This window comes from Argiope bruennichi, chromosome 8 (genome assembly GCF_947563725.1).
Source record: "Argiope bruennichi chromosome 8, qqArgBrue1.1, whole genome shotgun sequence".
Taxonomy (NCBI): domain Eukaryota; kingdom Metazoa; phylum Arthropoda; class Arachnida; order Araneae; family Araneidae; genus Argiope; species Argiope bruennichi.
The window spans coordinates 45,051,663-45,079,257 of record NC_079158.1 but is presented as its reverse complement, the minus strand read 5'-3'; the positions used below and the strand labels follow the sequence as shown (position 1 = coordinate 45,079,257).

General features: G+C 26.3%; 3 protein-coding genes across 9 annotated transcripts in view; 2 read left to right on the top strand and 1 right to left on the bottom strand.

The window, feature by feature from the left end:
• LOC129980928 (U3 small nucleolar RNA-associated protein 6 homolog) overlaps positions 1 to 27,595 on the bottom strand; it is a 56,591-nt gene that overhangs the window by 8,860 nt on the left and 20,136 nt on the right. Inside the window, exons 1-12 of one of the 2 annotated variants that reach the window (XM_056091423.1) lie at positions 13,872 to 14,008; positions 10,059 to 10,169; positions 9,051 to 9,135; positions 8,219 to 8,260; positions 7,804 to 7,875; positions 7,513 to 7,581; positions 4,566 to 4,629; positions 3,498 to 3,616; positions 2,942 to 2,974; positions 1,869 to 1,910; positions 1,617 to 1,701; positions 1,163 to 1,244 (exon numbers count right to left, since the gene is read on the bottom strand). In XM_056091423.1, coding sequence (XP_055947398.1) covers positions 1,163 to 1,244; positions 1,617 to 1,701; positions 1,869 to 1,910; positions 2,942 to 2,974; positions 3,498 to 3,616; positions 4,566 to 4,629; positions 7,513 to 7,581; positions 7,804 to 7,875; positions 8,219 to 8,260; positions 9,051 to 9,135; positions 10,059 to 10,150 — 785 coding nt within the window. In that variant the 5' untranslated portion in view covers positions 10,151 to 10,169; positions 13,872 to 14,008. Of the gene's footprint in view, positions 1 to 1,162; positions 1,245 to 1,616; positions 1,702 to 1,868; positions 1,911 to 2,941; positions 2,975 to 3,497; positions 3,617 to 4,565; positions 4,630 to 7,512; positions 7,582 to 7,803; positions 7,876 to 8,218; positions 8,261 to 9,050; positions 9,136 to 10,058; positions 10,170 to 13,871; positions 14,009 to 27,595 lie in introns of those variants that run through there. The other variant, XM_056091424.1, reaches the window with a different exon arrangement.
• Positions 14,356 to 20,466, top strand: LOC129980930 (phosphatidylinositol 4-kinase type 2-beta-like). Of its 6 annotated transcripts, none has more exons than XM_056091428.1 (2): positions 14,356 to 14,563; positions 18,291 to 20,466. In XM_056091428.1, the coding sequence occupies exon 2, from the start codon at positions 18,293 to 18,295 to the stop codon at positions 19,553 to 19,555; it is 1,263 nt and encodes a 420-aa protein (XP_055947403.1). In that variant the 5' UTR covers positions 14,356 to 14,563; positions 18,291 to 18,292; the 3' UTR covers positions 19,556 to 20,466. The 6 variants fall into 6 exon arrangements, with proteins under 6 accessions (XP_055947403.1, XP_055947402.1, XP_055947404.1 ...); XM_056091427.1 differs by having other exon boundaries at positions 14,356 to 14,631; XM_056091429.1 differs by lacking the exon at positions 14,356 to 14,563 and adding an exon at positions 14,700 to 14,894.
• LOC129980927 (ankyrin repeat domain-containing protein 31-like) overlaps positions 23,461 to 27,595 on the top strand; it is a 35,754-nt gene continuing 31,619 nt past the window's right edge. Inside the window, exon 1 of the mRNA XM_056091420.1 lies at positions 23,461 to 23,678. Coding sequence (XP_055947395.1) covers positions 23,620 to 23,678 — 59 coding nt within the window. The 5' untranslated portion in view covers positions 23,461 to 23,619. The remainder of the gene's footprint in view (positions 23,679 to 27,595) is intronic.

Below are 27,595 nucleotides of genomic sequence, written 5' to 3'. Positions count from 1 at the left end.
TCTCATGAATAAAAGATTTCTGTGTCTACACAAATGTTATAAGTTCAGAGATTTTCATCGAGCATTGTGTAAGTAATAAACCGATCTGGAATTATAGGTGAATAGTATGAAGAAGGTAAGATAATATGTTATCAACCCAATTAAATAATCTAGAATATGATCTTAATTATTTGAAAGCAATGAACAAACTCCAGTTCCAGATATTAAGAATCGTTATTTACTTTAAAAATTAAGCCTATATGTAGAATTGATATTTGACATCAAAGAAATCATTTCATCATTTTCAAAGAAATATCTGAAAAAATTTATAATGGTTAAACTTCTGCAATAAAATTTAGAAGAACAATATAATATTCATTGCATACGTAAATCACAATTTTTGTACATTGTGAAAAATTTATATTTCTAACCTGCCAAAATAGTTATTAATTTGAGTTAGAAAAATAGCAGTGAATAAATGCATTACAAATATTCAATTAACTAATTGTTTGTGAAAATAAAACATCTGAAAAAAAAATTAAATTCAAAATGATGGAATACCTTAATCTAAATTATAAACAGATAGTACTGACATAATCTAATTAAAATTATTATTTATTTAATTTGCCTAATAATTAATTAAATACTATTTAGATTTAGTAATGACTAAATCTAAATAATAGTGACAGAAAACATGTACTTTTATTTATTTAGAAAAAATACTTCAAAAGATTCTAGACAAATAAATCAAAAACCTATCAAATACCTTTAAATACAAAATATGAAACACCAAAAAAGAAATGTAATATAAGGCAGAACTAGGAGTACAGTAATAAAGTGAAGAGTAATTTTATTTTTTTAACAGATTAAAAAAAATTATGAGTATTAAGTTATTTTAAACACTTCAGAGATTAATTCTACAACAATATCTAAATGAATTTTTTACTATAATGATAAGCAATTTCATCTCAGGCAAGATGAGAAATGGTTTCAAAATTAAACTAATGCAGTATAGTTTAGACGTGTTATATGAACTTACACGTCCATTAACAAATTCATCAAATTGAACATCCATACATGAAATCAGGAAAAATAGGATCAGACAGAAAAATCACTATTTAATATAGCTGTAAATATTATGGATTATATATATATATATATAAAAATATTTTATCATACTTACTCTTTCAAAATATGCTCAATATGTCTGATTCCAAAGTCAAAATCTAAGCAGACTTGTATAAATGACAATGCATATTCAACATCTAAACAATATAAAGGAATAATTCTCAAAAACACATACAAATTTTAATAATATTTTAAGATTGGAATTATGATATACTAGAATTCAGAAACCAGGGCTAAATATCAAATTACAGTAATGCAACAACATATCAACATCATGCACAGACACCAAAAAGAATAACATCACTAAACACAGTCAGATCTAGCAAGACATCGCTCAAATTCAACAAAAAAGAAGAAAGTAAAGATCATGATGAAAGAATGGTAACATTTTTCTCTCAGATTTTTACAAAAACAGATAAAATAACAGTTAAAAAATTAAAAGTATAATTATACTACAAAAATCCATTTGAGATATGTATTAAAAAGACAAGAAATAAAGTAAAAATTACCATCAAACACTTCAACAGACTTGTCATAGACTACATTGGCAACTTGGCCACTTAAAACAGCATCATCTTCTACAGATATCACACTCTAAGAAAATTAAGTAGACATTAATTCGATTAACTTAATTTCTATTTAGAATTTAAGTTCCATCCAAAACTAAGATAGTTTACATAGAATTTTTAAAAAAAAATCTTTTAAAAACTATAATTTGAGAAAAATGGATGGTTTTGACAGAACAAGGGGTAAAAAAATACCTTTAAACTATGTGGCTCCAATATTGCTCTGCGTTTTTGGATCTATAAAAAAGAAAAGGAAAACGAATAAGGATTATAACTCATTCTCTCGGAAAACTCACTTTATAATAGGAAAATTATCATAATTAAAGAATAAAAAGATGAACTAAAATCAATATAAAAATCACTATTGCAAAAATTATACTTTTGTGATTATTATTAAAATCTGTTTTGTTTCATTTTAAAATCTTGCTATAATTATGAACTTTTTATAAGAATTATATTAAGAAAGTACAGGATTTTAATATTAATACAACAGATTAGAGACAAAGAAATATTTTGAAATTATTCTTTAAAAAAATAATAAAAGATTATATAAATTGTTTCCCACACTTCTAGTTTACAGAAAAAAAGCTTCTGAATTTTCTTTGAAAATGAAAACCAAATGCTTTTAAAACAAACTATTATAATAATAATTGAAACGACATTGATTATAAAGACAGCTTGTAGAATCATAGTATAATTGCGCTGTTATTCCACAAAACATTTAACAATTACATAAAACAAAGGCTGAAACTGACTGAAATATACAATAAATTTAACTATGATAGACAATTGAACAATTTTTTTCATGAGTTTTATCAAAGGCCATGAAGAAGCAAAGTTTATTTAATAATTCATTAGAAATTCCATACATAATAAAGTCATTAAAATCAATTAAACTTAGGTAGGAAACTAAATATAAGAAGATAGATTGACATTTCACACTTTAACTGTTGAAGAGTATATAATAAGATTTTGAATATTCTCTCTCACGCACACACACTAACAAATGCTAAGTAGATCTAAATTCATAATTACAAAAAATTACTGTAAATTATTATCAATAAATCATAATTAAAAAATAATCATGGAGCAGGACTGCATACAATTTTGAAACAAAAAATTATAAAAAATTACAGTTTCCTAGGTTTTATTGCACTATGAGTTTTATTAAAAAAGGAATATATATTGAAATGAAAATGGATTGATATTTCATTGCCTTTTTGATTCTTGAAAATCATAATTAAATAACCACAGGTTAAAAAACTTACCAAATCTGTATACATTAACTCCATCCGAAAATACTGAAAGGAAAAAATGTAATGGATTAATAAATTAATAATAATGACTAACTTAAAAAGAAGATCTAGTAGAAAAATTTGCAACGGTAAAAAGTGCACAATATAAACATTTTTGGTAAAAATATTGAATATAGCAGTAGTAATTTCTTTGATAACATAATAAGAATTTATTTCTAAATATTATTTTTAAAAATATCAGCTTTTTTAAAGGATTATTATGAAATTTTAATAACACTAAGTACTAATGGAGTAAACTGAAAATGTATTTTCAAATTAATCCATAAAAGTAAGAGAAGATTATATACATATTGTTTTTCATTTATTTAAATGACAAAACAAAGCTTTAATTTCTTTTTTAAAACCAGAGACAAACATGTATTTTAAACAACGATAATAATAAATGAAATTATATTGACTATATGGTAGAGTTAAGTTTGACAAATCATAGAACAATTGTAAGTGGAAATGTCTTTATTGTAAAATGAATAAAAATAAAATCATAAGAGAAAATACAAATTTCCAGTACCTCTCTCCATAAAATTCCAGACATAGGATTGATCAAGACACCTCTCTGTAAAATCGTACGTGCATTTTCTGGAGATCTATTTTCTTCCATCTCCCACTTAGCAGCCATTATCCAAAGAGCTGAGTACAAAAAAATAATTTTTAGAGAAAACAATTAAAATATATTTCTATATACTTTTCAATTGCATTATTTGTCCTTTGACGTTCAATAAATTTGCACAAATACATATAAACCAAAATTAGATTTAGATAATAGATATAAATTATTTAAAAAATTACATTTTTAAGTAGATTAAAGAAAAATAGTTTGAAATTATTTACCTAAATCAGAAAATATTTTATTATATACATACACAGCAGATGCATTTTGATATTAAAACAAAATGCACATATATTTACTGCCCATTATATCAAACATGTTTCATTAACAAATGGCATAGATTTGTATTCAGATGTGTAAGAGAAGGTATTTAAGATTGATAATGACCAATTCTTCTTACTTCAAATGAATTGCTTTATAATTACTATCATTCTAACCATTACTATTCCATTATCTCATCTGTTACTTATAAGCAGTAAATAAACATATAACACCACTTTTAAAGGAAAAGTGAATATTAAAGGGAACATAACATTTGAAAAGTAAAAAGATTTTGTACTTTTTAAATCAACAAAAACATTGATATTGTCACAAAAATACATAGTTTATGTTTCATTTCCTTTTATAAAATCATTATATGGAAGAAGGGAATGATAAATATTTTTTTTTTTGAAAAGTATATACAGTTAACTTTTAGCAAGCAAGAATTAACAAAATTTAAAATTAGCATGTAGCTGTCAACTAAATGCAACAAATCAAAATTCCTACTAAATGAGAATTAAACAAATTCTCAGATCCAATAAATGGAGTCATATAATTTAAAAAAAATATTTATTACAAAATATAACATGTATATTGGTTAAAAATATTAAATGTCATTCAAACACTCATCAAAATTCTTTTTTCAAACAAAATATGCTTTTAAATTAATCATAATTCAGGTAATACTATGATGCATAACATACTTACATGGATTTTTAGAATGAACTTGTAACAATCTAGTATGTAAAGCACTTATAGTGTCAAACCATTTCTGAAAGAAGAAACAAACAAATTTTTATGGGAAATATACAGCAGATTTTCAATAATTTAGCAGACATTACACTAAAAGATTGCCAAATTAAGAAAAGCATTAGATTAATGGATGCTCCTTAAAATGGACTCTAAAAACAAAATCTATGCATAGTGTACACAATATTACAACAACAAATTATACAGAAAATTATGCTATCTCTAACAATAATAAAGATGAATGTGTATGCATGTGTTGGCACTCTGCAAGTCAGACTGTTTGACACACAGTTACCAAATTTGGCACAGATATATCTAAGAGGACAGGAATGTGCATCTTAGAGTTATTTTTTGAATTTTAATTAACTAAAAATTAAGATGAATTTTAGCATTTTTCACAATAACTTTCTAAATAAGCAGAACATAACCAAGGCAAAATATCAAGGACGAATTACAGACATGAAGCAATATATAAACGATTTAAATATAATAGTATTTCCCATGAATCAGGTAGTCACCAAGGCGAATAGTATATAATAAACATTACATTATATAATTTAAATGATATTGTTAATACCCCAAATTTATTAAAATCTGCATGTAGATTTTCCTTTAACACTCTCTACTTGCACTCCTGAATGCAATAGATTATAAGAGGGGTCTAGCTGCTGCACTGATGGATTACTAAGAGTCTGCAGTATAATGATCATTTGGTTATTTTAATGGGTTTCAAAATTCTTAAGAATTGTATTGATATTCAGCAAACTTTTGACATTTTTTTTCAAATATTAAAACATAAAATATGGCACAAACAAACAGAACACACATCATAAAATGGAAATACTGACCTATCGCCATGAGGAAAACCCTGAACATGGTTGTCATAAGTAGACAAGTCGAAGAAAGGAGGGAAGTGGGCATTAAAACACACCACAACATTTGGCTAACTAAACACGTTTCATTAGGCGAGAAATTCATTTCGCTGGTTTTTATATGACAGTTAAATAAAATTTTCTTATTCAATTGTAGATAAACTTAAAAATCCTCTGTTATTTAAGCTTGAAAATAATGTCGTGCATAAGAAAGTCTTCAATGACATTTCTTCTATTGCTTTTGAATTGATTTTTTTTAAGACGTGAGGCTACCATCAATTAAATAAAAACCATTGGGTAATAACAATATAGTTTGATATTTTCTCGAACATTCATGCGATTTTAAGAGAGAATAGCTTATGTTTTGAGACTAGAATTGTTTTTGTTTGTTTCTTCATTTTACATTAAAATTTCTAAGTTTTGAATTAGATGACAATTATAGTTTTCAATAATAAACTTATACCAGGGAAAAGATCAGAAAGTATTACTGTTTAATCAATAATAAATTTGTTATTGTTTAATCTAAAAACACGAAATTGAGCAAAAAATTAAAATATATAGATAAATCCATAAAGGGTCAAATATGTTACAGATATTTATTTGCTTCACATTCTTTTAAGAACTTCTGAAATATTTATTAGAATCTTAAAACTCATATTCTCCAAATTTGGTTATTCAGACATTCTTACAGACATATTATATATAACGAATATCTTCAAATTATTGAAAAATAGACATTTCTAAAAATTTTTAATAAATTAACATTGTTTGTCATATATTTATAATTTTTTTTATAAAATTAAATAGCAAGCATTTGTATTTTTTTAAAGTCACTATTGCTCAGTTTAACATCATAGCAGACTCCCATATGCATTTTGTAATTAGGAATGACTCCAATGTTTTTGCATTCATATAGAAACAAGATTCTGCTTCTTTTCTCCCTCTTTTTTTAATGATGCTAAATTTTTTCCACTAACTATCAGCATTGCTGTGAGCGAGGATTTGGGAAGAGGATATTTTCTGCAGTTTTTGTAGTTTTCCGTAGCTTTTCACTATATTTCCGTAACTCCATAATTTTCTTAACAACTACAGAAATTCTGTAGCTGTTTGAGAGTATGAATAGTTATTCCCTACACTACATCAATATCCACATCACTTGAAATATTTTTGCCTGAGCAAGAATCTGAATCGCTATGCGATATATTGATGATTAATTCGTCCACAATTTCTTTCATGAGTCCATCTTTTATCCAATAACTATTTTCTATATGTTTAATGAGCTTGTACTTTTTTTTTTTCTGTTCAAAACTATAGTGAGTGTTTGAGAGTGCAAATTCTTCCCACTTTTAAATGAAATCATTTTATAAGACAAATCTACAATATAATCAACACAAATGGTAGATTCTCTTACACAGCTTGGATCAAAGATTGATGGAAAAAACAAGAAATAGAATTTATCAGAAAATCACAAAATATGAGTGTCAGGCATTGACCAAAGTACAAAGCAAAATGAGACTTCTAAATGATTCTATTTGCGCTGAATGTAATACAGCTCTTTCCTTCACTCCCAAAATACAATAGAATATCTCGTTTCCATGCTGACTGACACTTACTTTTAGAGTTATTACGAGTTTCCTCGTAGCAGTAGGTAAGTATTAAGATACTGCACACACAATAGCAATTAAATTGGAACACTTTTTACCATTAAATAAACATTTTTCATAGGAAAAACCAATCTAATTTCAAAATTTTATAAAAAATTAATGTATAGAAGAAAATAAAAAAGTTATGAAATGAATACTCTATTGAAATAAGCATGCATATATAGTACATAATAATATCGTATATTATAAAGATAAAATTTGGAAAAAATTATCATTAATTGGTTCAAAACAGCTATTTACTATAATATAATGATCATGAATACTACATTAACTTTGAAGATTTACATTCTCTCTTTAGACATATACATATTTTTTAATATAATATTTAAATAACTATGAGCACTGGAAAAAAATGAAAACAAATCATACCATTCTTTTACAAAATTTAATTTGGTCAAGCCATAATTTTTCATCTTCTGGATATCGGGATATGACAGCCTAAAAATAAAGCAAAAATGTCAATTAAAAAACAAAATAATCACGACAAAGAAAATGAAATACTCAAAATTCAAGATAAACCTTTAATGCATTGAGTAATCTGTAGCAAAAAGAGCCTTTATAATTTTAAGAAAATGAACAGTTTGATTACAGCATAAAGCTCAACTTAATTTGATTTCAAGCCCTATTTAAAAGTAAAAATTTAAATCATACTTTCATTACCTTAAATAACCTATTGATTCTTTTGGCAATAGAAGAATCTATTTCGGCTTTTTTGGCTTCACATAACAGTCTCTAAAAAATTAAATACAATAAGAATTCAATACAATACTACATTAGACAATAAATACATCATACTAGAATACAATCAGAAATAAATAAATATTCCTTTTAAATGCAAAAAATCTGAAAAATTTAAATTTGTGGCATTAACAAACAAATACATAAATAAAAATCTACAAATTTTTAATGGATTTATGTTTAAAAAATAACAGTACAGTGGAACACTTTTTAGTTTCTTTTAATTAATCTTTTATTCATTATTGATTAAAGAGCAGCTACAAGCATTAAAGAGAAAAACATAATAAGAATCAGTATTTTAGAGTATACAATAAAATGAGTGAAAAATAATTCATACCTCCCTCCTCTTCTCGATTAGATTTAATAATGTCATTTCATACTACAGAGAAAAGAAACAACAGTATTAGAATAAAGACAAAAACATATTAAATATATATTTCCAATTAAAGAGATCCTGTTTTGAAATTAATTTATATTATCATAATACTAAAAAAAGTCAAAAGTACTTATATTCTACAGTTTTTAAATGGGTGTAAAAAGTTTGCTCCTATAATTTTGACTATGCACACACTTCAGATCTTATATTTGTTTCATATATTTGAAAAAGAATATTTTTAAATTTATAAGTTCAATACATTGCAATGAAAAATAATTAGTTTTTACTTCATAAAGTGAAAAGACTATTATTGCAAATGATAAATAAATTATTGTATCTTGATTGTACACAAATTCCAATAGAAATCTATGTAATGTTTAAACTGAGTCATGCAATGTACATTCAGTTTTCATTTATGAAACAATATATTCCATTATTCATCTATGTTAAAATTATTCAAAGCAAGATTTTTTTTTTTTTTTTTTTTTTTTTTTTTATAAAGCTTGTATTCTTGAATAGTTTATTCTTCAAATTAGGATTTTAATTTTAAAACAAAGCTATCTTTCCAAAAGAAACAAATCTTTTCAAAAATTAATGCAAAATGATTAATTTTCTAAAACAATTTAGTTCTTGAATATCTACATCATACAAGAATATTTTTAAGCACTTAATATGCAATCTATGTAAATTTCACAGCTGAAATTATAAACAAAACTTTTATCTTCAAAACAAACACTTCAAGATTATTTCTAATATTATCACAATTATCTAATATTTATCTTTAAACTTTTACCTCAATATATTTAAGAAAGTCTTCTTTCCTCTTCTGCATTCGGCGAAGTTTGTATTCAAGATTGTTTCGTTTCTTAATTATAGACCTAAAGTAAATAAATTTAAAGATAATACAAATAAAAAATTTAATAAAAGCCACAAGAAAGAATGTCAAAACTAGAGAGGAAGGACTATGATATTAAATTGATTAATTATAAAAAAAAGAACATTTTAAGGAAAATATTTCCAACTTTACGAAAATTTTATTATTTCTTAAATAATCATTCATATCAAAAGATATACACAAATAAAATAATTCTAACATCTGAAACTAGTACGGGAAGTCAAAGGAGGACAAAATCAAAGATTATTTATTTTACATTTTTTTTATGAAGTTTCCAAAACATGGCAAAATAATTAGTAATCAATATTTTGAATCTTTGACATTATGATTAAAATCATCAAGTCAGTTGAAATTAACATAAACTAGTAGGACATGAGAAATAACTGCTAAGTTTGAAATGTTCTCATTCGATATATATATAAAAAATCTTTGGTTGTTGTACTTAAATTTTTTTTAAAAAAAGAAGTCAATTTTAAAGTCAAAATACTACATGCAAATCTTCTTTTGTCTACTGTTTACTTTGAAATTTTAGTATTTAGTATTAGCATAAAATTAAAAGTAACAATATGAGAAAACCGAATTTAATTTAAAATCATCCTTATAAAATCGCTAACCTTGCTATGTATATATATATATATATATATATATATATATATATATATATATATATATATATATATATATAATGTCTTTTACTAATGAAACCATAAAAAAATATACAGTATAGGTAAAACATATGTTATAAATTAACCAAAAGAGAATTCATTTTTATAATCCTTTTCAATCTATGATTCAACTTATAAAACAGTACGGTAAAAATGCAACAATTTTTTTCTATTTTCTGATTGCATATTATTTATGAGAAAACATGCAAACATAAAATGGGAAAATTAAATTTATTTATACTTGATTTCATTTTTAGTGAAAAGCCCAATTCGTTCCATCTCTTCCAATTCAGGGAGAGTATGCTCCAAACGGAGATGTACTAATTCAGCCATGATGATTCACAACAAATCTCTTTAAAAAAAGGAAAAGAAATGATATTAGAATTACATATCAAAAAATTATAAAATATTTAAATGTGCATATATTCAAGTTGAGAAATTATTACTGTAGCACCTCTTTTCCCCCTTGAGCAGAGAGAGCCCCCTCGTGGCGTTTACAGACAAGCAGTTGAACGGGAGACCTGCATCCTGTCGTTTTTTTTTTTTTTTTTTCCCCCTATGTGCAACCCTTGCGCTAACACCGAATGCTTTCGGTTGGAAATGGTGAAATTCCTCCACCATACTGTTTACTTTAACTTACTTGTCTTTATTTATTTTTTTTTTTTTTGTAAATTTTGTAGTGTAGCTGTGTTTGTGCAGATTAAAAATATTGTATTTAAAAACCAGGCTGTTCAGTAGAGAATCGCAACACACTCACTATATTACTTATTTAATTGTATAAAATGAAATATAAATCAATGTAACAAAGATAACAGTGAGTGTTTCTGAATTAAAGAAAATTGTTTCTAAATTTAGAAAGTGAGCTTTATTAATAACATTCTATTTTCAACAGAGAAAGATTTCAATTTTTATCCATAGTAAGCTTTTTTTTTATACGCATCATGACTAGCAGAAGTTATAGTGGAAGAGGAAGGTAGAAAGTGATTATGAGAAAACATTTTGAAATTATACAATTTAACAAGGGAATTTATAGATACGGCATATGTTAATGTGACAATGAGAAAATGAAATCCAGAGCAATTCAGAGTTACAATGAAGTTTAACTTAATTTGATTAAGAAATTTTTAGAGCATATAAATTGAAATTATTACTACATATATTTGCCAGATAAATCATTTTTAAAATTGATTTTTCAGTATAATAATCAATGGCAACTTTTTGATTAAACAGCTGCTAAGAATTGCAAGTTTGAAAAGCACCACTAACAAACTGATTAAAAAATGACATTAGTTTATTTACCAAAATAATAAATATAGAATTTTTTTAATTATAATAAGTATTAGAAATAAAGTGTGTGCACATACTGAATTACCAAAATCATTAAGGTATAAATAATTACTTTTTAATAAAGTGCAATCTTAATTATTCATTAAGCGGTTGCATTGTTTTCCACTAGAGAGATCCCATAAAATAACAAGTTTTAATTTTATAGTTACTTAAAATTCATTATTTTATCATTTAGTGTAATAAAATTAAAAATATTAAATGCTTTTATTTATGGTTAGTTTTATATAAATTTTGATATTTGACATTTTTTTCTGTGATATTTCAAGATTAATTCTGTTTTACATGATATAATGTGCAAAACTTAAGGTTGCAAAATCCCTAAATCTACTACTGCTAATAACTAAATTTTTATTATTGAGCTATTCATGTAATTATTTTTAATACATTTTTTTAATGCATCTAGGATTAAGAATTCGAGTTGTTAAGAAACATCTTTTCAGTTTCGAAACTCAAATATTTTACTATGTTATCATACAAATATTATGGCATGCTCAATTCTTTTTCTTTTATTTATATTAAAAACAAACATTATGACAATGAACAAGAATTCTTTTTTTGCTTTAAAGATGTCAGATTGATATTTTTACAGGAACTACAAGATGTTGACAGAAATTTGTTCAACTCCTCATTTGAATCTTGTAAAATACTTCCCTTTACAATTATAAAAAATAAGCCATAGCACACAATTTTAAATATATCTTATTTTTTGGAAAATAAAACAATTTCTCAGTTCCCACAAAAAAATAAAACATATTTGTTGGTCCACAGATTGACTTTAATGTATTATCAAATCTATTATCTTTAAAAAGGTCATTCAAAAAATTATAAGAAATATGATTAAAACAATTTCTCAGTTCCCACAAAAAATAAAACATATTTGTTGGTCCACAGATTGACTTTAATGTATTATCAAATCTATTATCTTTAAAAAGGTCATTCAAAAAATTATAAGAAATATGATTGATGTAATTTAATAATCCATCTAGTTTTACCAACAAATTTAGAAGTATTAATTTTAAAATTGTATCTGAAGGCATTTCAACTAATAGGAATTTTATGCTTACTTGGAAAAAAAAGCTATTAATTTTAATGCTTAAACTCCAAGCAATGTCAATATCTCAAATTTACATACAGTTTTGTAGACTGAACCATACAAATTTAAGCAGAAGAAAAAGCTTACAATTTTACACAATTTATTAAAAACATGTTATGCTAATTATTTTAAGCATAGTGATATATATAAAACATTTCAAAAACTGCATTATGTTTCCAGTTGCAAAAATGTAAGCTGCAAAAAATAACATATAAATCACATGAAATAATGATTTTAAATTTTTCCTAAAGGCCAAAGTAGATTTGAGTAACTTCCTTACAAAAATTATGACTGTCATATAAAATATTTATTCAATCTCTTTTTTTGGAAGCATCAATGTATATTTAGAAATAAGTTGTAAAGATATACAAAATAGGATTAAAAACAATGTTTTATATAATGTTATTCTCTCTATAAAGCAATAATATCTAAATATTAATACTTAAATTACTAAATTATGTTTGGTTTTAAAAACATATGACTAAAATGTATGATGAATATGGTATAATCGCCAAGCTTTTTACAAATTTTTTAACAGGTGCTAGATTGCCAAATATGATAATTTCAATATATTCTTTGGTACAATTCGGCAGAAACTAGTAGAAATTCTATCCTGTGTTTTTTAGTTTTACCAAAGACTTTTACACACACACACACACACAAATAATAATAATAATAATAAAAAAAAAACACTTTTTAAATTTAAAAAAAAAAAACAAAACAATTTTTATTGTTCCTGGTGTTCCCCATTGTCTTAGACCTACTGGGTCCAAGAGAATGAGGCTGAAAGGTCTACTTACTATAATTAAGTTTCACTATTACATCACTCTCAATTTATGTAAATAATTCATCTCCATAAAGGAACAATTATATTTTTCATCCACATTTGACCTACTCAACATAGCAACCAATTCTTAATTAAGAATTTTTCAAAGTTCTTAATAAGTTCAACCATACAGTTACATATTGTTCAAGAATAAAATAATCCATTTCATATTAATACCTGCAAGGAAAATAATTTCAGATGACTCTAGAAAATGAAGTTTGTGAACCCAAGTTCGGGTATATTTTGTTAGAGCATATCCTTTAAAATGTTTAAAAAATTGGCAATAAATTATTCAACAAAGAACGTGTTACAGTTGTATCATTTGTTATTTTCAAGATAAAACTGGTAGAAATCATGAATGTCTTTAAAAGTTAATAGCAATTATAACATGTTTTAATGGCAATTAAAATTTATAAAGATATTTTAAGAAAAATAACCAGTAAAATTTCAAATGTATACAAATACTAAGTTAAGAAAGTTTAGTATGAGCGAATACATAAGCAAAAAAATCATACACAAAAATCAAATTTATTAGTTACAAATATAAACATGCGATTGTTAGCTCACTTTAAATCACTAGTCAGATCATATAAAAAACTTGACATCAAAATTAAAAAGTTATTAATATATAGCATAAATTAGATTATAATCGCTCTTCTCCAATACTTTTTTATAAGACAGCAAAGGAAAAAGAAATTGTAGGTTACCATCTAAACATATGATCTATGGTCATGCAAGTTCTTAATAACTATAAATGAAAAGATGATATTAATTGTCTCTTTACTTACTTTATTTGATATATGAAAATTATTTTAATTTTATCGAATAAAAGAGCCTGATGGTTATTCTACTTCAAATTACACCATAAAATCGGATATTCCTACATTGACTTCAGCGGGAAAAACAAACTGGTTACTTCGGGATACCGGGACACACAACTGTCCACGAGGTTCTCTTTTGTTGCCAAATCACAATAATAAATTTCTAGATTTTCAAACATTATTTAAAGAAATGTTAAATGAACGATTCTTAAATGAAAAGAATATTAATATAAAATTTATCAAAAGTCAAAATTAAAAAAAAATTTGTTCACACGAAATAAAATAATGTATAATTTCCCACGTAACATTCAAAATGATGTCATAGCAATGCAGTTGTGACGTAAGTTCCACATTTTTGTCGTCATCAACAATACACATCCTGTCTAAAATTATGATGAACGAACATTAATTTTCATCTACTACAACTTTTATTCCCGTTATTGCTTAATTTATTAATATGTAAATTTTGTCAAGATGTTTCATTTTTCTTAATTAATAAGTGACTTTTTAGTATTTACACATGTCAAATTCTATGTGATTATCAGTGTTATTCAATACACTGAGTTTGATATCCTTAATAATTTGAAAAAGAAACCAAGAAAAAAAGAAATAAATCACCTGACCTAATCTATAGTTGCCAGTGTCTCTTCAGATAGAACGTATGTGTCATGAGACTAGAAGATTTTTTTAATTGAATTATTATGAATCTGTAATTTTTGATTGTATTGTGAGTAATATCAACTGATTATTATTGCTATCAAATTATTATTTTTCAACAAATGTTCTTATTGCCATTAATTTCCATGTATATAGGATACCATATGATCAGTTTGTATAGTAGAGTTAAAAAGGTTTCCTAATCCTATTAGTTTCATTTCTATTGTGTAAGCGTACACCGAAAAGAAATCAAATCCGGCTGATAGGGGCCTATCGCTTGTTAGATTACCATTCACAAGAGGGAATACCTAATCTTCAGTTGTTTATTTGTTGGTTGGTGATTCAGTTTTATGAGATTAAAGAGACGTCTAATTATTTGTCTTTTAGTTGTTGACGCGTAATCATTGCTGCATGTAATGTATTTTTGAAACTAATAATCATTTGAAATTAACAGTTTGGATTGTAGTTGAGTTTTATGGTCGTGTTTTGTGTAGTATTATTAAGTAAGCTATTAATTTTTTTTTCGTTAGACAAAATTTTAGTTAATTATTGATTGGTTACTAATTAACAAATGATTCGTGTGACTGTTAATAATTTTATTATTAATGTTGAAAGGAAAATGTCAAAAAATTTTTAGGTATTAGTTAAAAATCGTATGTTTCAGATCTTGATCCGATTAGAAAAATTTGAAATAATAACAGTTAAAGGAAGATCCTTTCCTTACAAAGGCAAACTAGAATAAAAAGTGATAAAAGGTTAACTTATTATATTTTGTATAAAAAATATTTACTGGTTATATTTTAATCTGTGATAAACAATAACTTAAATTTACATAAATTTGTTATGCTTGTGTATTAGTTTAATTTGTAGCAAATATTATAATAAAACAAAAGTTGAATTAATTTAAAATTAGTTGTTTTTCCCACATAAACTGAAGCTTATATTTTGGAATTGAGCTGTCAGAAACTGTTTTTAACTGCAGTTTTTGATGTGGGCATAAAAGTGCATAATCTTTAACTTATAATATCCTTTATATGTGTACATTATATTATTAGAATGCTTTGTGCCAGGTTTAGTTATTCTCAATAACAGTATGTAGTAAATGTCAACCGTGTGTAATATCTTTGAACATGTAATCAATTTTTATCTAAGCAGTTTTTTGCATTGTCGTTGTTCTGATAAAAGTTTATCTTGCTAGTTGTATTTCTTTTGTAATAGAAAGAGTCTTGCACCTGGGTTATTGGATACGTTATTAAATTTTTGATCATTTTCTTGCAAATTTCGGCATTATTTATTGGGTTTAAATTTAGTTTCCTTAATTTTTTCACAGTTAATTTTTTAATATGGATATTGAAGGTTTGAAAAATTTAAATATTATTTTCTTAGCAGCAGTTTTTTAAAGGTTCTTTTCCTTTAATTAGAATTTTAATGTGTAGAATATACTTTAGGAACTATATTTATGTGTTGAATTAATATTCAAAACTGCTAAAAACTTTAAAAAATTTTTATAATGCTGTTTGAATACGTTCTTTTAGTTTTTAATGTTCTAACTAAAATATTCTATTCTTGAAAGTGATTCGATATAAATGAAACAGCAAAAATTATTTAATGTTTTTAATTGTTTTTTTTTTCTATACCTATATTTTTTTTCTATACCTTCTATTTTTTTTTCTTTTTTTTTTTGCCAGGAGTTTATTTTATTTTTCAGTATGCATGTAACTAAATATTTGTCTACATATCAACTGACTGATTTGAATACCAAAATTTTGAATTTATGAAATATTGCTTTATTATTTATCTCAAAATTTGTTTTGGAACAAATACATTATGCAGACATTAATTATATGGATGATGTTATAACAAAGAATAGAATATATTCAAATATAGGTTGATTAAGATTTTCTCAATTAACAATATTAGCGTGGAATTTGAATCTAATACTCCCTTTCAAGACTTTAGGAATGAAGATTTTAAAGATAATTTATTGAATATGCAGAATAGCTTACAAAAAGTCTACTTTTTGTGAACCATTCACTTCCTCTATATTACCTGTTCATATTTGTTTTTGAGACTTTAATTGAATATTTTAAGTATTTAGTCAAAGCTTGCATCAAAATTCTTGTCAGTTGTACTAAACAAATCAGTTATTAAAAAGGAAAGTATAAATATTGTAATTCTCCAAATTTAATCGCGGACATTACTTGTGGTATTTGATATTCAAGCAAAATTTCAAATGAAATCTTTATTTAATTGAAGGCTTTGTTGTAGAAGGACTAGTTTTTATTATTTTTTTTTTTATTATAATAAGATATATTTTATAAATCTGCTGATTTATCATTAATACTAGTTGAAATCCTTATTTTAAATAATCAAATTATAGTTTTGAACAATTTAGTCAGATGATCACTGTTGGTGTTTTTTTAGTGGTAATGCATTTGAAATGCTATAATTATGCTTATATATAAAATTTTGTTTCAGTCTGCTTATGAAGAAAAAAATTTTTCTGTACTGTTTGATCAAGTTTCTATTTTGAATTGCCTGTTATGAAATTAAATTGGTCTTATATTAAAACTGGTGAAATGAATTTCTTTATGAAAACAATGTTAACAAGTCATTAAGTATACAATAGTTATAATACTTTTACATACAATTATATAATTCTTATTAAAAAAAGTGCAGTGCTATGATTTGAGATATGATATTTATATCTTGTGTGTATAATTTTGTAAATTAATACTTGATCTTATTTTAAGTCTAAATTTTTAATTTTGAAAATTGCTTTATCATATTATTTGTTTTGTTAACATAAATTTTTTTGAAATTCTATGGCGTTGAAGTAATAATTTAAAAATAATTTTCAGTTATTGATTAGTTTATAAATACTATGAATATTTGTTAATGAATAGCCATTGAAAAATATTTCGTATTGGAAGTAATAATAATGAGATATTAGAAAAATTTGAAACTTCAATTTATCAATTATAATCTTATCATTTAAGATAGCTTATGAAACTGAAAATTTCTTAATCAAAGGCTGCATATTAAATTAGAATAAATGAGGATTCTGCTTTATTTTGTGGTTTTCCATATGGAACCTTTAAGAGAATAATACAATGAATTCTGCTCATTGAAAGTAAATTGAATTGTACAATATTACAGTAATTTTATAATATTATTGTAACTTATCATATTGAACACAATATATTATTTCAATGATTGTAAAATAAAAATTTTTATGTAAAAAAAAATGACTATGAATAAAATCCGGAACTCGGCTGGTTTTGGGCAGGCTGTTATGTTTGATATTTTCTTTTTAAACTGAAAATTCTAGATTTAATTAAGTATATTTCTATTTTTTGTATAATCTGATTATTATGCATAAATTACATTTTATTTATTCATATACCTAACAGGTAATATAACAACATATAGGTAGGAGAGTTAGGGATAATTGCTGAAGTCTTTTTAGAATTTCTATTGGGTTTGTAAGAAATATACAAAGCTAGGTTGTTTAAGTGAAAAGCAAGATTAGTGTAGTGACTAGGCAAGCATTCTGATATGAATGTGAATTATTTTGCTTTATGGGGAAAAAATTGAGAAAGATATTGCATAATTAAAAATTTAGCTTTGGTATTGACCTCTACCATTAAAAGTGTATGCATTAATTTTTATAATTTGCTCGCAAATTAATTTTGCATTTTTCTTTTTTTTTTTTTTTTCTTTTTTCAGATATGCCATCTTCAGGAACACTCAATGACTGCTTGCCTGATATAGCTTTGTGCCCTTTAAATGCATCCAGTGCTTCTGATAGTACACATGAAAGTGAACCATTAATAAATCAAATGGATTCCGAACCTTGCTGTAGTATCAACTGCTTCCCCGAGGACCTTCAATTCTCTGCTATCGTTCGGGAAGCTGAACATGCTATTGTTCATGGGGTGATACCTGAGCGCATTTACCAGGGCTCGAGTGGAAGTTACTTTGTTAAAAACATTAACAATAAGAAGATTGGAGTATTTAAACCTAAAGATGAAGAACCTTATGGACGACTCAACCCCAAATGGACGAAATGGATGCACAAGATTTGTTGTCCGTGCTGCTTTGGACGTAGTTGTCTAGTACCGAACCAGGGATATCTCTCGGAAGCTGGAGCTTCCCTAGTAGATCAGAAGCTTCAGCTGAATATAGTCCCCAAAACCAAAGTTGTGCATCTAGTCGGTGAATCTTTCAATTATTCTACTCTAGACAGAGCCAAATCCCGGACTAAAAGAAATATAATTGAGAAGTTCCCAAGATACCGCTGTCACTTCAATCGAATTGGACTGCCTCCAAAGGTTGGATCATTTCAACTCTTTGTCGATGGGTATCTTAATGCCGATCAGTGGTTGCGAATATTTGATTCAGATCCCCTTCCAGAACACTTGCAGAAACAATTCCATTCTCAGTTCGAAAGGCTTGTCGTGTTAGATTACATTATTAGAAATACTGACCGAGGTAATGATAATTGGCTCATTAAATACCAAAAACCTGATCCATCCAATGAAAATGACAAAGGCGAGATTAAGATTGCAGCAATTGATAATGGATTAGCTTTTCCTTTTAAGCATCCCGATTCTTGGAGGGCTTATCCTTTTCATTGGGCGTGGTTGCCCATGGCAAGAATACCCTTCTCTTCAGAAACCAGAGATTTAGTTTTGCCACAGCTCTCTGACATGAATTTTGTCCAGGAGCTTTGCAATGATCTTTTTGAATTATTCAAGATGGATAGAGGATTTGATAGAAATATTTTTGAGAAGCAAATGTCTGTTTTGCGAGGCCAGATCCTGAATTTGACTCAAGCCTTGAAAGATGCAAAGTCTCCTCTCCAGTTGGTTCAGATGCCTGCAGTTTTGATTCAGAGAAGCAGAGGAAGAGATAAAGGACGTTCAAGAGGAGGAAGTGATAATTTTACACAGACTTTCCAAAGCAAATCTCCGTTCTTCTCCTGGTGTTAAGACGTTCAGTCTGATTTTTTTTCCTATTGAAATAGAATATTTTATTTATGTTTCTGCACTGTTATTTTTGTTGGTACTGTCATTCCGAAACAAACATCTTGAACAAAATTATGTTTTTTCTTCTCTAAGACATTCCTAAACAATATATTGTTTATGAGATTATATTTTTTTGTCTTTGTTTACATCTGAATATTTGAATGAAAACAATATTCTAATATGCTTTGGAAGTGCCATTGGTATAGCATGCTTTTTTTTAACAAATAAATTTAATTCAATAAATTCTATAAAATATATTGCTATGTCCCAAAGATAATGTTTACGAATTCTTCACAAAATATTGTCTTTGCCATGCTTTTTGTGATTTTAGCAATTAATATGAAATGATTTCTAAAGTAATGCCGAAGAAAATCTGCCACAAGTTTTATCTTCTTTTAAATGAAGTTAATATTTTGTTGATTATAGGATAGTTATTTTGCATGCTATTTTAATATATTATATGCAATATTTTAATATTTGTGATCTTGTTAGAAAAAATTCTTTTAGGTATCACTTCTGAGGATATAGATTTTTGTAAAGAAATCTACTTTTCAGCACTGATTATAAACTATTTTCTTCAATAACTCAATAAACTTGTTTTAAATCTTATCAAGTGTATGTTTCACTATTAGATAATATGGTTTTAATATATTAATAATCCAATTATTTTTAAATTATCAATATACTTAATGAAACGACTGTATTTTATGTTGCATTCTTTATTCCCCTTGTACTGATTGGTAATATAAAGCAGGTCTGTGTGTCACAAGAATCCTAACCAGTGAATAGTTGTAACAGATAAATTGCACGTGTGATTCTCGGATTCATTTCTATATTGATCCTTGTAATATATAATAAAAATTAAGCCAACTTTCTGTAATTTCATAATTTATTTCGCCTGTAACTTTCGATGTAGTTTCTCGTAAAAATGAAAATTTTTATGCCATAGCAAACAATTACCTTTTTAATGATACTAATTCCATAAGGTTTTTCCATTAATTTAAATGAATTTTTCTGTCTTAAAACACAATTTGTAATAATACTTTTTATTATTGTAATTAAATTTGAACTAACCTTGTTTCATCAAATTCTTCACTCATGCATTTTTGCCATTAAGTTATGAGAAAAATTTGTTTTCTTTCAACATTAACAGATAACAGAATATTAACTTCTACTTTAATTTCATAGCTTGCTGATTTTTTAATCTGCTCGCACATCAATTTAATGTTTTTAGTTTAATTTATAAAAATGAACTCTCTATTTAATGGTCATTTAAATTCTGAAATTTTTAAATGACCCTAATGAGTGTGTAAGGTCACTGAAGGTTACCAAATTCATTGCTGCCAAAGGAAGAAGGCATAGGTTGAAAAATTATAGAACACAATGCAATGTTTTTCTGTTGGGCACAGAAGCACCCCAAAGTGTATGGAAATTTGTATCATGGCAAATAAAAATCATGATATGAAGGCACTTCTGTTGGCATTCTATAAGTAATTATGAGGAAAAAATGGTCTTAGGTGGTTCAAAGAATGGTGCCTCCCTCTTCCCCCTCCTCCAAAAAAAGGAGAGGGAGAGAGAGATTTATCTTTTGTGTGAAGGGTCAGATGTCATAGGGAAGGGTAAGCAAAACTCGCCAACATATTTTTATTAAATTAAAAATGGAAAAAGTATTTAAACATAAAAATATTTTTAATCAAGCAACACCAGGTATATCAGCTTATAATCTATTTATATATTTGTTTCTATATATGTGCAGAGCTGATTTCTAAACCATAAGAGATATGAATCTACTTCCATTTGACAGAATATATTATATACACATTATGTTTAAAAGAATTAAATTTAAAATAACCAGATGTAATAAAATATTTTAGACACATTAATATTTTAAATAAGAAAAAAAGTTGCAGTTTTTTTTAACTAAGACTGCCTGAGTTATGAAGCTTTTTACATTATTTTAGATGAATTTTTACAATTTTATTAGTCGCCTCGAAGACAATCGTTCCGAGATGGCCTTTGATTGGGTTGAAATAAGAAATTCAAATCTTCAGAACTCTTTTGGTGTTAGTTGCAGATGAATAGATTTTAATTTTTTTAAATTTTATTTAGAATGTTTTTTCAAAAATATTTTAATAAATACAGATGGGGAGGATTGAAAAGAATTTAGATTTTGTAATTTTTTTTAGCAATGCATTTTAACCAGTACAACATAAAATATAATTTTGTGTGTCATTTAGAGCATATTGTCAACAAGAAGTGTATATTCATTCCCAAACGATTTAAATTTAACTGTTGGACTTAGATTAAAGTGAACATACTGTATATATCTCTACTAGCAATAAAAGAGGATGTATGTGGGTCTTTGGCGTTCTGTAAGCCAGGTTATTTTATTTAAAGCCAATGAATTAGCACAAATTAATTTGGTGGGTGAGAATGTGCACCTCCATGGGATTTTCTTTTGATAATTTAATAAAAATTTAGCTGGATTTTGACACTTTCCCTCAATAATATCTGAAAACATAATGACACCACGATGCACATAATAATTTTTTTTACATCATTTTAAAATTAACTTTTTAATAATTTTTGCTGTTGCAGTAAAATCCACACCATTTTCCATTATTTCATCTAATAATTAATCATGTGATTTTCTTATATTATTGAAATTCAAAGAAGACTCTTCTGTTTTCTGGTCAGTTTACACGAGGAATAACAAAATGAAGTTACAAAATAGCAAAAATCATACAGTTAGAAAATAGATTGCTCGTATAGTTATGTTTTTAATGATACTTTGATGCCCTTAGAATGAAGGCCTTCATTAGGAAGGCATCAATGTAGGTTCAACTCCATTAGAAAGCTTTATGTACCTAACAATCAGAATATGTATAATGTTAATAGCATGGTTTTAATGTTTATCACAATTAATTGTTAAACATCAGATAAGAGATTTATTTCAAATTCAAGACATCTAATATCTTTGGCGAACTAACTGCTTCCCAACGGCAGCTTATATATATATATATATATATATATATATATATATATATATATATATATATATATGTATGTATGTATGTATTTATGCAAGGCATCAGTTAGCTCTCTTTAATGAATTAAATTTTTTGCACTATAATTGTTTCGTATTAAAAATCTAGTCTTAAATGCATGGAAAGCTCAAGTTACACTCGAAATTGACTATAATCACAGATCAAAAGAAATTGAACTATTTCAGAAATTTACTGCAAATTTAATACATTCAATATTTCTGGCGAACTAGTTGGTTGCCAAAGGCGGCTAGTATATATATGTATATTTATGTAAAGCATCAGTTAGCTCTTTTAAATGAATTAAATTTATTATACCATTATTGCTTCATATTAAAAATCAAGCCTTAAATGTATGAAAAATTCACGTTGCACTCGAAATTAGCTCTAATCGATCAAAATAAATTGAAGTATTTCAGAAATTTATTTTAAATTCAAGACGTCCAATATTTCTGGCGAACTAACTGGTCGTCAAAGGCGGCTAGTATATATGCATATTTATGTAAGGCATCAGCTGATTCTTTTGAATGAATTAAATTTATTACAATATTATTGATTCATATTAAAAAGTTCACGTTATTCGAAATTAGCTATAATCGCAGATCAAAAGAAATTGGACAATTCAATGAGCAGATATTTTTATCGATGTAAGTAAAATGTTAAAAATAAATGAACTTTTTGTAGCGTGACATGCTTTTACAAAAAAGATCAAGCAATCAAACGAACGGCCCCAAATACCGGTAAAGATAAGATTTTACGCTCTATCGGAACAGTTTCTGCGGCTTGTCATCACCATGGTGATCAGTTACTGCAATTTTTCTTGTTTTATTTTTCCTCTCTCTCTTAAAATATATTGCTAAAGACGAAAGAAGGAATTTCTTTAGAAATTAGGGCAGTAGACCCTTTTCTATCCGTGCATCATCCTCTCTCATAAGACTTAAGGTGGCTTGAGTACCAAGCTTAAGAAAGAGAAACTCGAATTGTATGGATAAGGAGGGAGTTAAAGTGTCAAACTACATTGTTAAAATTGTTGCTGAAAAATTGTAAGTGTCTAAATTATTTTATTTACATTTTAGGTTTTTTTTTTAATGTAATAGTTTTTATTTTAGATGAGAATTGGCTTGTTTTAAGTGAAATTTCCTGCAAAAGGACTAGCTTTTATACAATTTTTTTATGTATATTTTTCAAATTGAAATTTGATACTTTGTATAAAGTAATTGAATAATGATGTATGTAGTAGATCAGAGAGAATTTATTCATAGACCCGAATAATATAAGATAACAAAGCTGCAGTATTTGTTATAGAATGATCTGTTTTGAATAAATGCAAGAGATTATTAAATTGTTTTGGAGCAGAAAATATTGTTACTATTGTCCCTTTCTAAGAGTATAAATGAGTTACAATTTATATTTAACGATGTTAAAAAAACACACGTTTTTATTAATATACTAAAGAATTGAACATAAGTAAATCGTAAAAGCATACATTGTTGATTGAAAAACTCTTTAGTAAATTGAAATTTAAATTACATTCATATTAATATATTTCATAATTTATTATTACTCTGTCGTATACGAAATATAGAAAAAATATAGTAATCGTCAAAAAATTCGAGCTCGAAATTTTGACAAATCTTCTCGTTTTAGACCCCCCCCCCCGAGTTTGGAAAACACATATCCAAAAAATTTCCGTCTGTCTATCTGTGACAAAGATAACTCAAATATGCTTTGAGCTAGACGGTTGAAATTTGGTGCACGACCTTTACATCGAATTCGCATATCTCTATCAATATTTGAGTAAAATTCGGTTCAGAAGAATTCCGGCTGTTCGAATATAATTTAACGCGATAACTACAAAACGAAGAGAGCTAGATGAATAAGTTTCAGTATATCTATTTAACATCTACAGAATAACCACCTATACAAATTTGAGCAAATTTGAGCCAACGACGGGTTGACTGTCTGTGCTGTCTGTACTTTCAGAAACATGTACACGCGATAATTCAAAAGCGCAATACTTTAAATATATCAAATTAAGTATGGGATTTTATGATTACAAATGCATTTTTGAGTCAAATCTTTGTTCCAATGATACTATTCACTGAATGCCAAGGATTAATCGTCAAAAAAATCGCCAAGGATGACACGTCAGATTCAGTAAAAATGCTAAATTCACGCCAAAAGTTAATATTTCGTAACTATTATACGCCAATACCAATGCAAGGCGTTATCTGGCATGACAAATTTATTAGAGAGTATGCGAGAAAGTTTTGAGGAGCTCACTCCTGCTGATTATATATTTTATGGAATCTGGTAATCAGTTTTTTTCATACTCACTACCAGATGGCGCTACCCATATGGAATCAAAATTTAATTAAAAGACGAATAGAATATAGAATTAAAAATTCTAGCTATATTAAAATATTGAATATCATCTTGATGATAAAAAAAAATTCAGATTCTAGTACAGGAAGAAGTGAATGGAAAATAATTACAAATTTTCATCATCCTTTTATGGGATATCCTTAATATGGAATTTACTTACATGAAAGAAATTAAAGCTAAATAAAAGCGTATAAAATATCATGCATCTGAGAAAGTAGAAATTTAAGTAACCAAAATGATGATACAAATTTAAAAATAGCTTCCTAAATTTTCTAAAATTCAGGAATTATTTTGCAACGTTACCTTTCTTTTCTTTTTTTTTTTTTTTGTAAATTTTAGAATTTGCTGTATATTGTTGTACGAAATTAAATTTCACTATTAATATAATTTTCAGAAATCAACAAAGTTATATATTTGTATACAGTTTATTTGTATTGTAAATTTCAAATTTAATATTTTTAAATAAATCTGTCTTTTTTACGCAGAAAAGTATACATTAAAAATATTTTATCACTTTCATGTAAAAGTATTTAAAATCGTAATAATTAAGTATAAATATACTAATTCTTTGAACTGCAATTTATTTTCAGTTAGCACTGCTCAAGCAGACAATGCAATTTTCTAACTTTTAAAAAGAGGAATTAATATATAAATTTAGGATTTTTTTTCCATAAAAAAACTTTTTATATAAAGCACCAATTTCAATAATTTCTGGCGAATATAGCACGCCATTTTCATTTAGCTCAAGAAAGTTCATAACGAGTTGAATTCATCATTTCAGTTTAAGGAGTTAATAACACTCAATATTTTCTAGAAAAAAATAACTAAATGGATTGAAAAACCTTGCCAATGGTCTTGAAACAATTTCATACGATTTATTTATCCCCAAAAGGTTTGAATTTCAATTTAAAAATGCACTGCTGTGATTTCACAATACGAATACGAATTGTGAAACAATACGAATACGAATTGTGAAACAATACGAATACGAATTGTGAAACAATACGAATACGAATGTCACTTTGTCCCGCAACTTCAAATAAACTTTTTCTAAACTCTTCCATCAACATTTTATCGATGAGGTTTGCTAGAAATTCTTCAGAACTTTTTAGATTTATTAAATTTCTTTTTATTTATTAGAAATTGTCCTTTTGTAATAATTATTAATTTTTTTCTCATTTCGCTTTAACCACGTGGCTTGAAAAATTCTGTTTCAATTTACTTCTGTTAAAGGCAAATGCAAAATGTTTCATAATCTAACGGTTCTTCGTAAGCTTAACTTGCATATTCAAAAAAACTATCAATTTCTCCTTAACCATATGCATCCGGAATTTATCAATACAGCTAAACTAAATATCATTGTTTCCAATGAATCAGTTCTGAATATGATCACAATACCTTTAAAAGTAATTGCTGAAATTAATTTGTGTGGTTTTAATCATTGATAATTGGTTCTTTGAGAAATAAAGGTGTAATCCGAACGAGAACTGTGTATTGTTTTATCTCTATGTAAATCTTAACGTTCGTGAAACTCGTATTAGGTCATTTCCCGGTGATGTGGCCGCTCCTAACTTTACACTTACTCCCAAATGTAGTTGCCATTAGATTTTTTCAAAATGCAACAAGAATATATATAAAATAAAAGCTTTGGAATTATAAGGAATTTTTTTAATGAATACTACGTTAGCACGTTGTTCTCATTTGTATGTTTTTTTTTTTGCACTGGCCTTGATTCATTCTATTCATTACAAAAAATTATTAATTTTTTTGACGTTGAAAAGGCATTATAGCATTGTGTAAAATTATAAAAATTTTTTTTAAAGATACAAATTAGATTCACAGCGATTTAAACAAATTTTAAAATCAAACGCTATGCTTGACGAGAATCGAAATGAAGTGATTTTACTTTGTACCAAAATTAAAATCCATTTCCTTGAGAATTTTCCTAAAACTGAAGTAAAACCAAGAATAATTGCAACTAAGACAATATCTTTAATTTCTTTTATCGTAATAAATTATTGTCACAATATCACAATATATTTAATGATGAAATTATATTTTATTATATAAAAGTCGTCTTTGGTGATCAGATGGTTTCCCTGAAATTTTTGGTTCTAAAAATTTTAAATACTTATTAATACTTTTAAATACTTAGTATTAATGCTTCCTCAGAAAACTATTTTTTAGTTTCAAATTTTGATAGATAAGTATCTTTGTAAAAATGACTGCATCTTCGGTTCCTCGTGCCAAGTGAAGACATAAAGAATCGCTGATGTAAACAGATTCTTCTAAAGGATCCCTCTGTTTCTCTTGTCAGGGTCGACACGTGTAAGAAATTGCAATTAGAAACGACACGTGTCAGAAATCTCATGTTATATAAGACCAGGTATAAAATCTTCATCAGCTTTCCGTCATTTCTTCTTTTCGCTCTGTGTCGTTCTGTATTGTGTGTGTGTTTATCGCCACTGCTTGTACATAATGCTTGCTTCTCCGGGATGAAATAAAACAACGTCAAATATTGAAAGTCTCTTGCACTTTATAGGCTAGACCGTTTGAGCTGTATATCTACCAAATT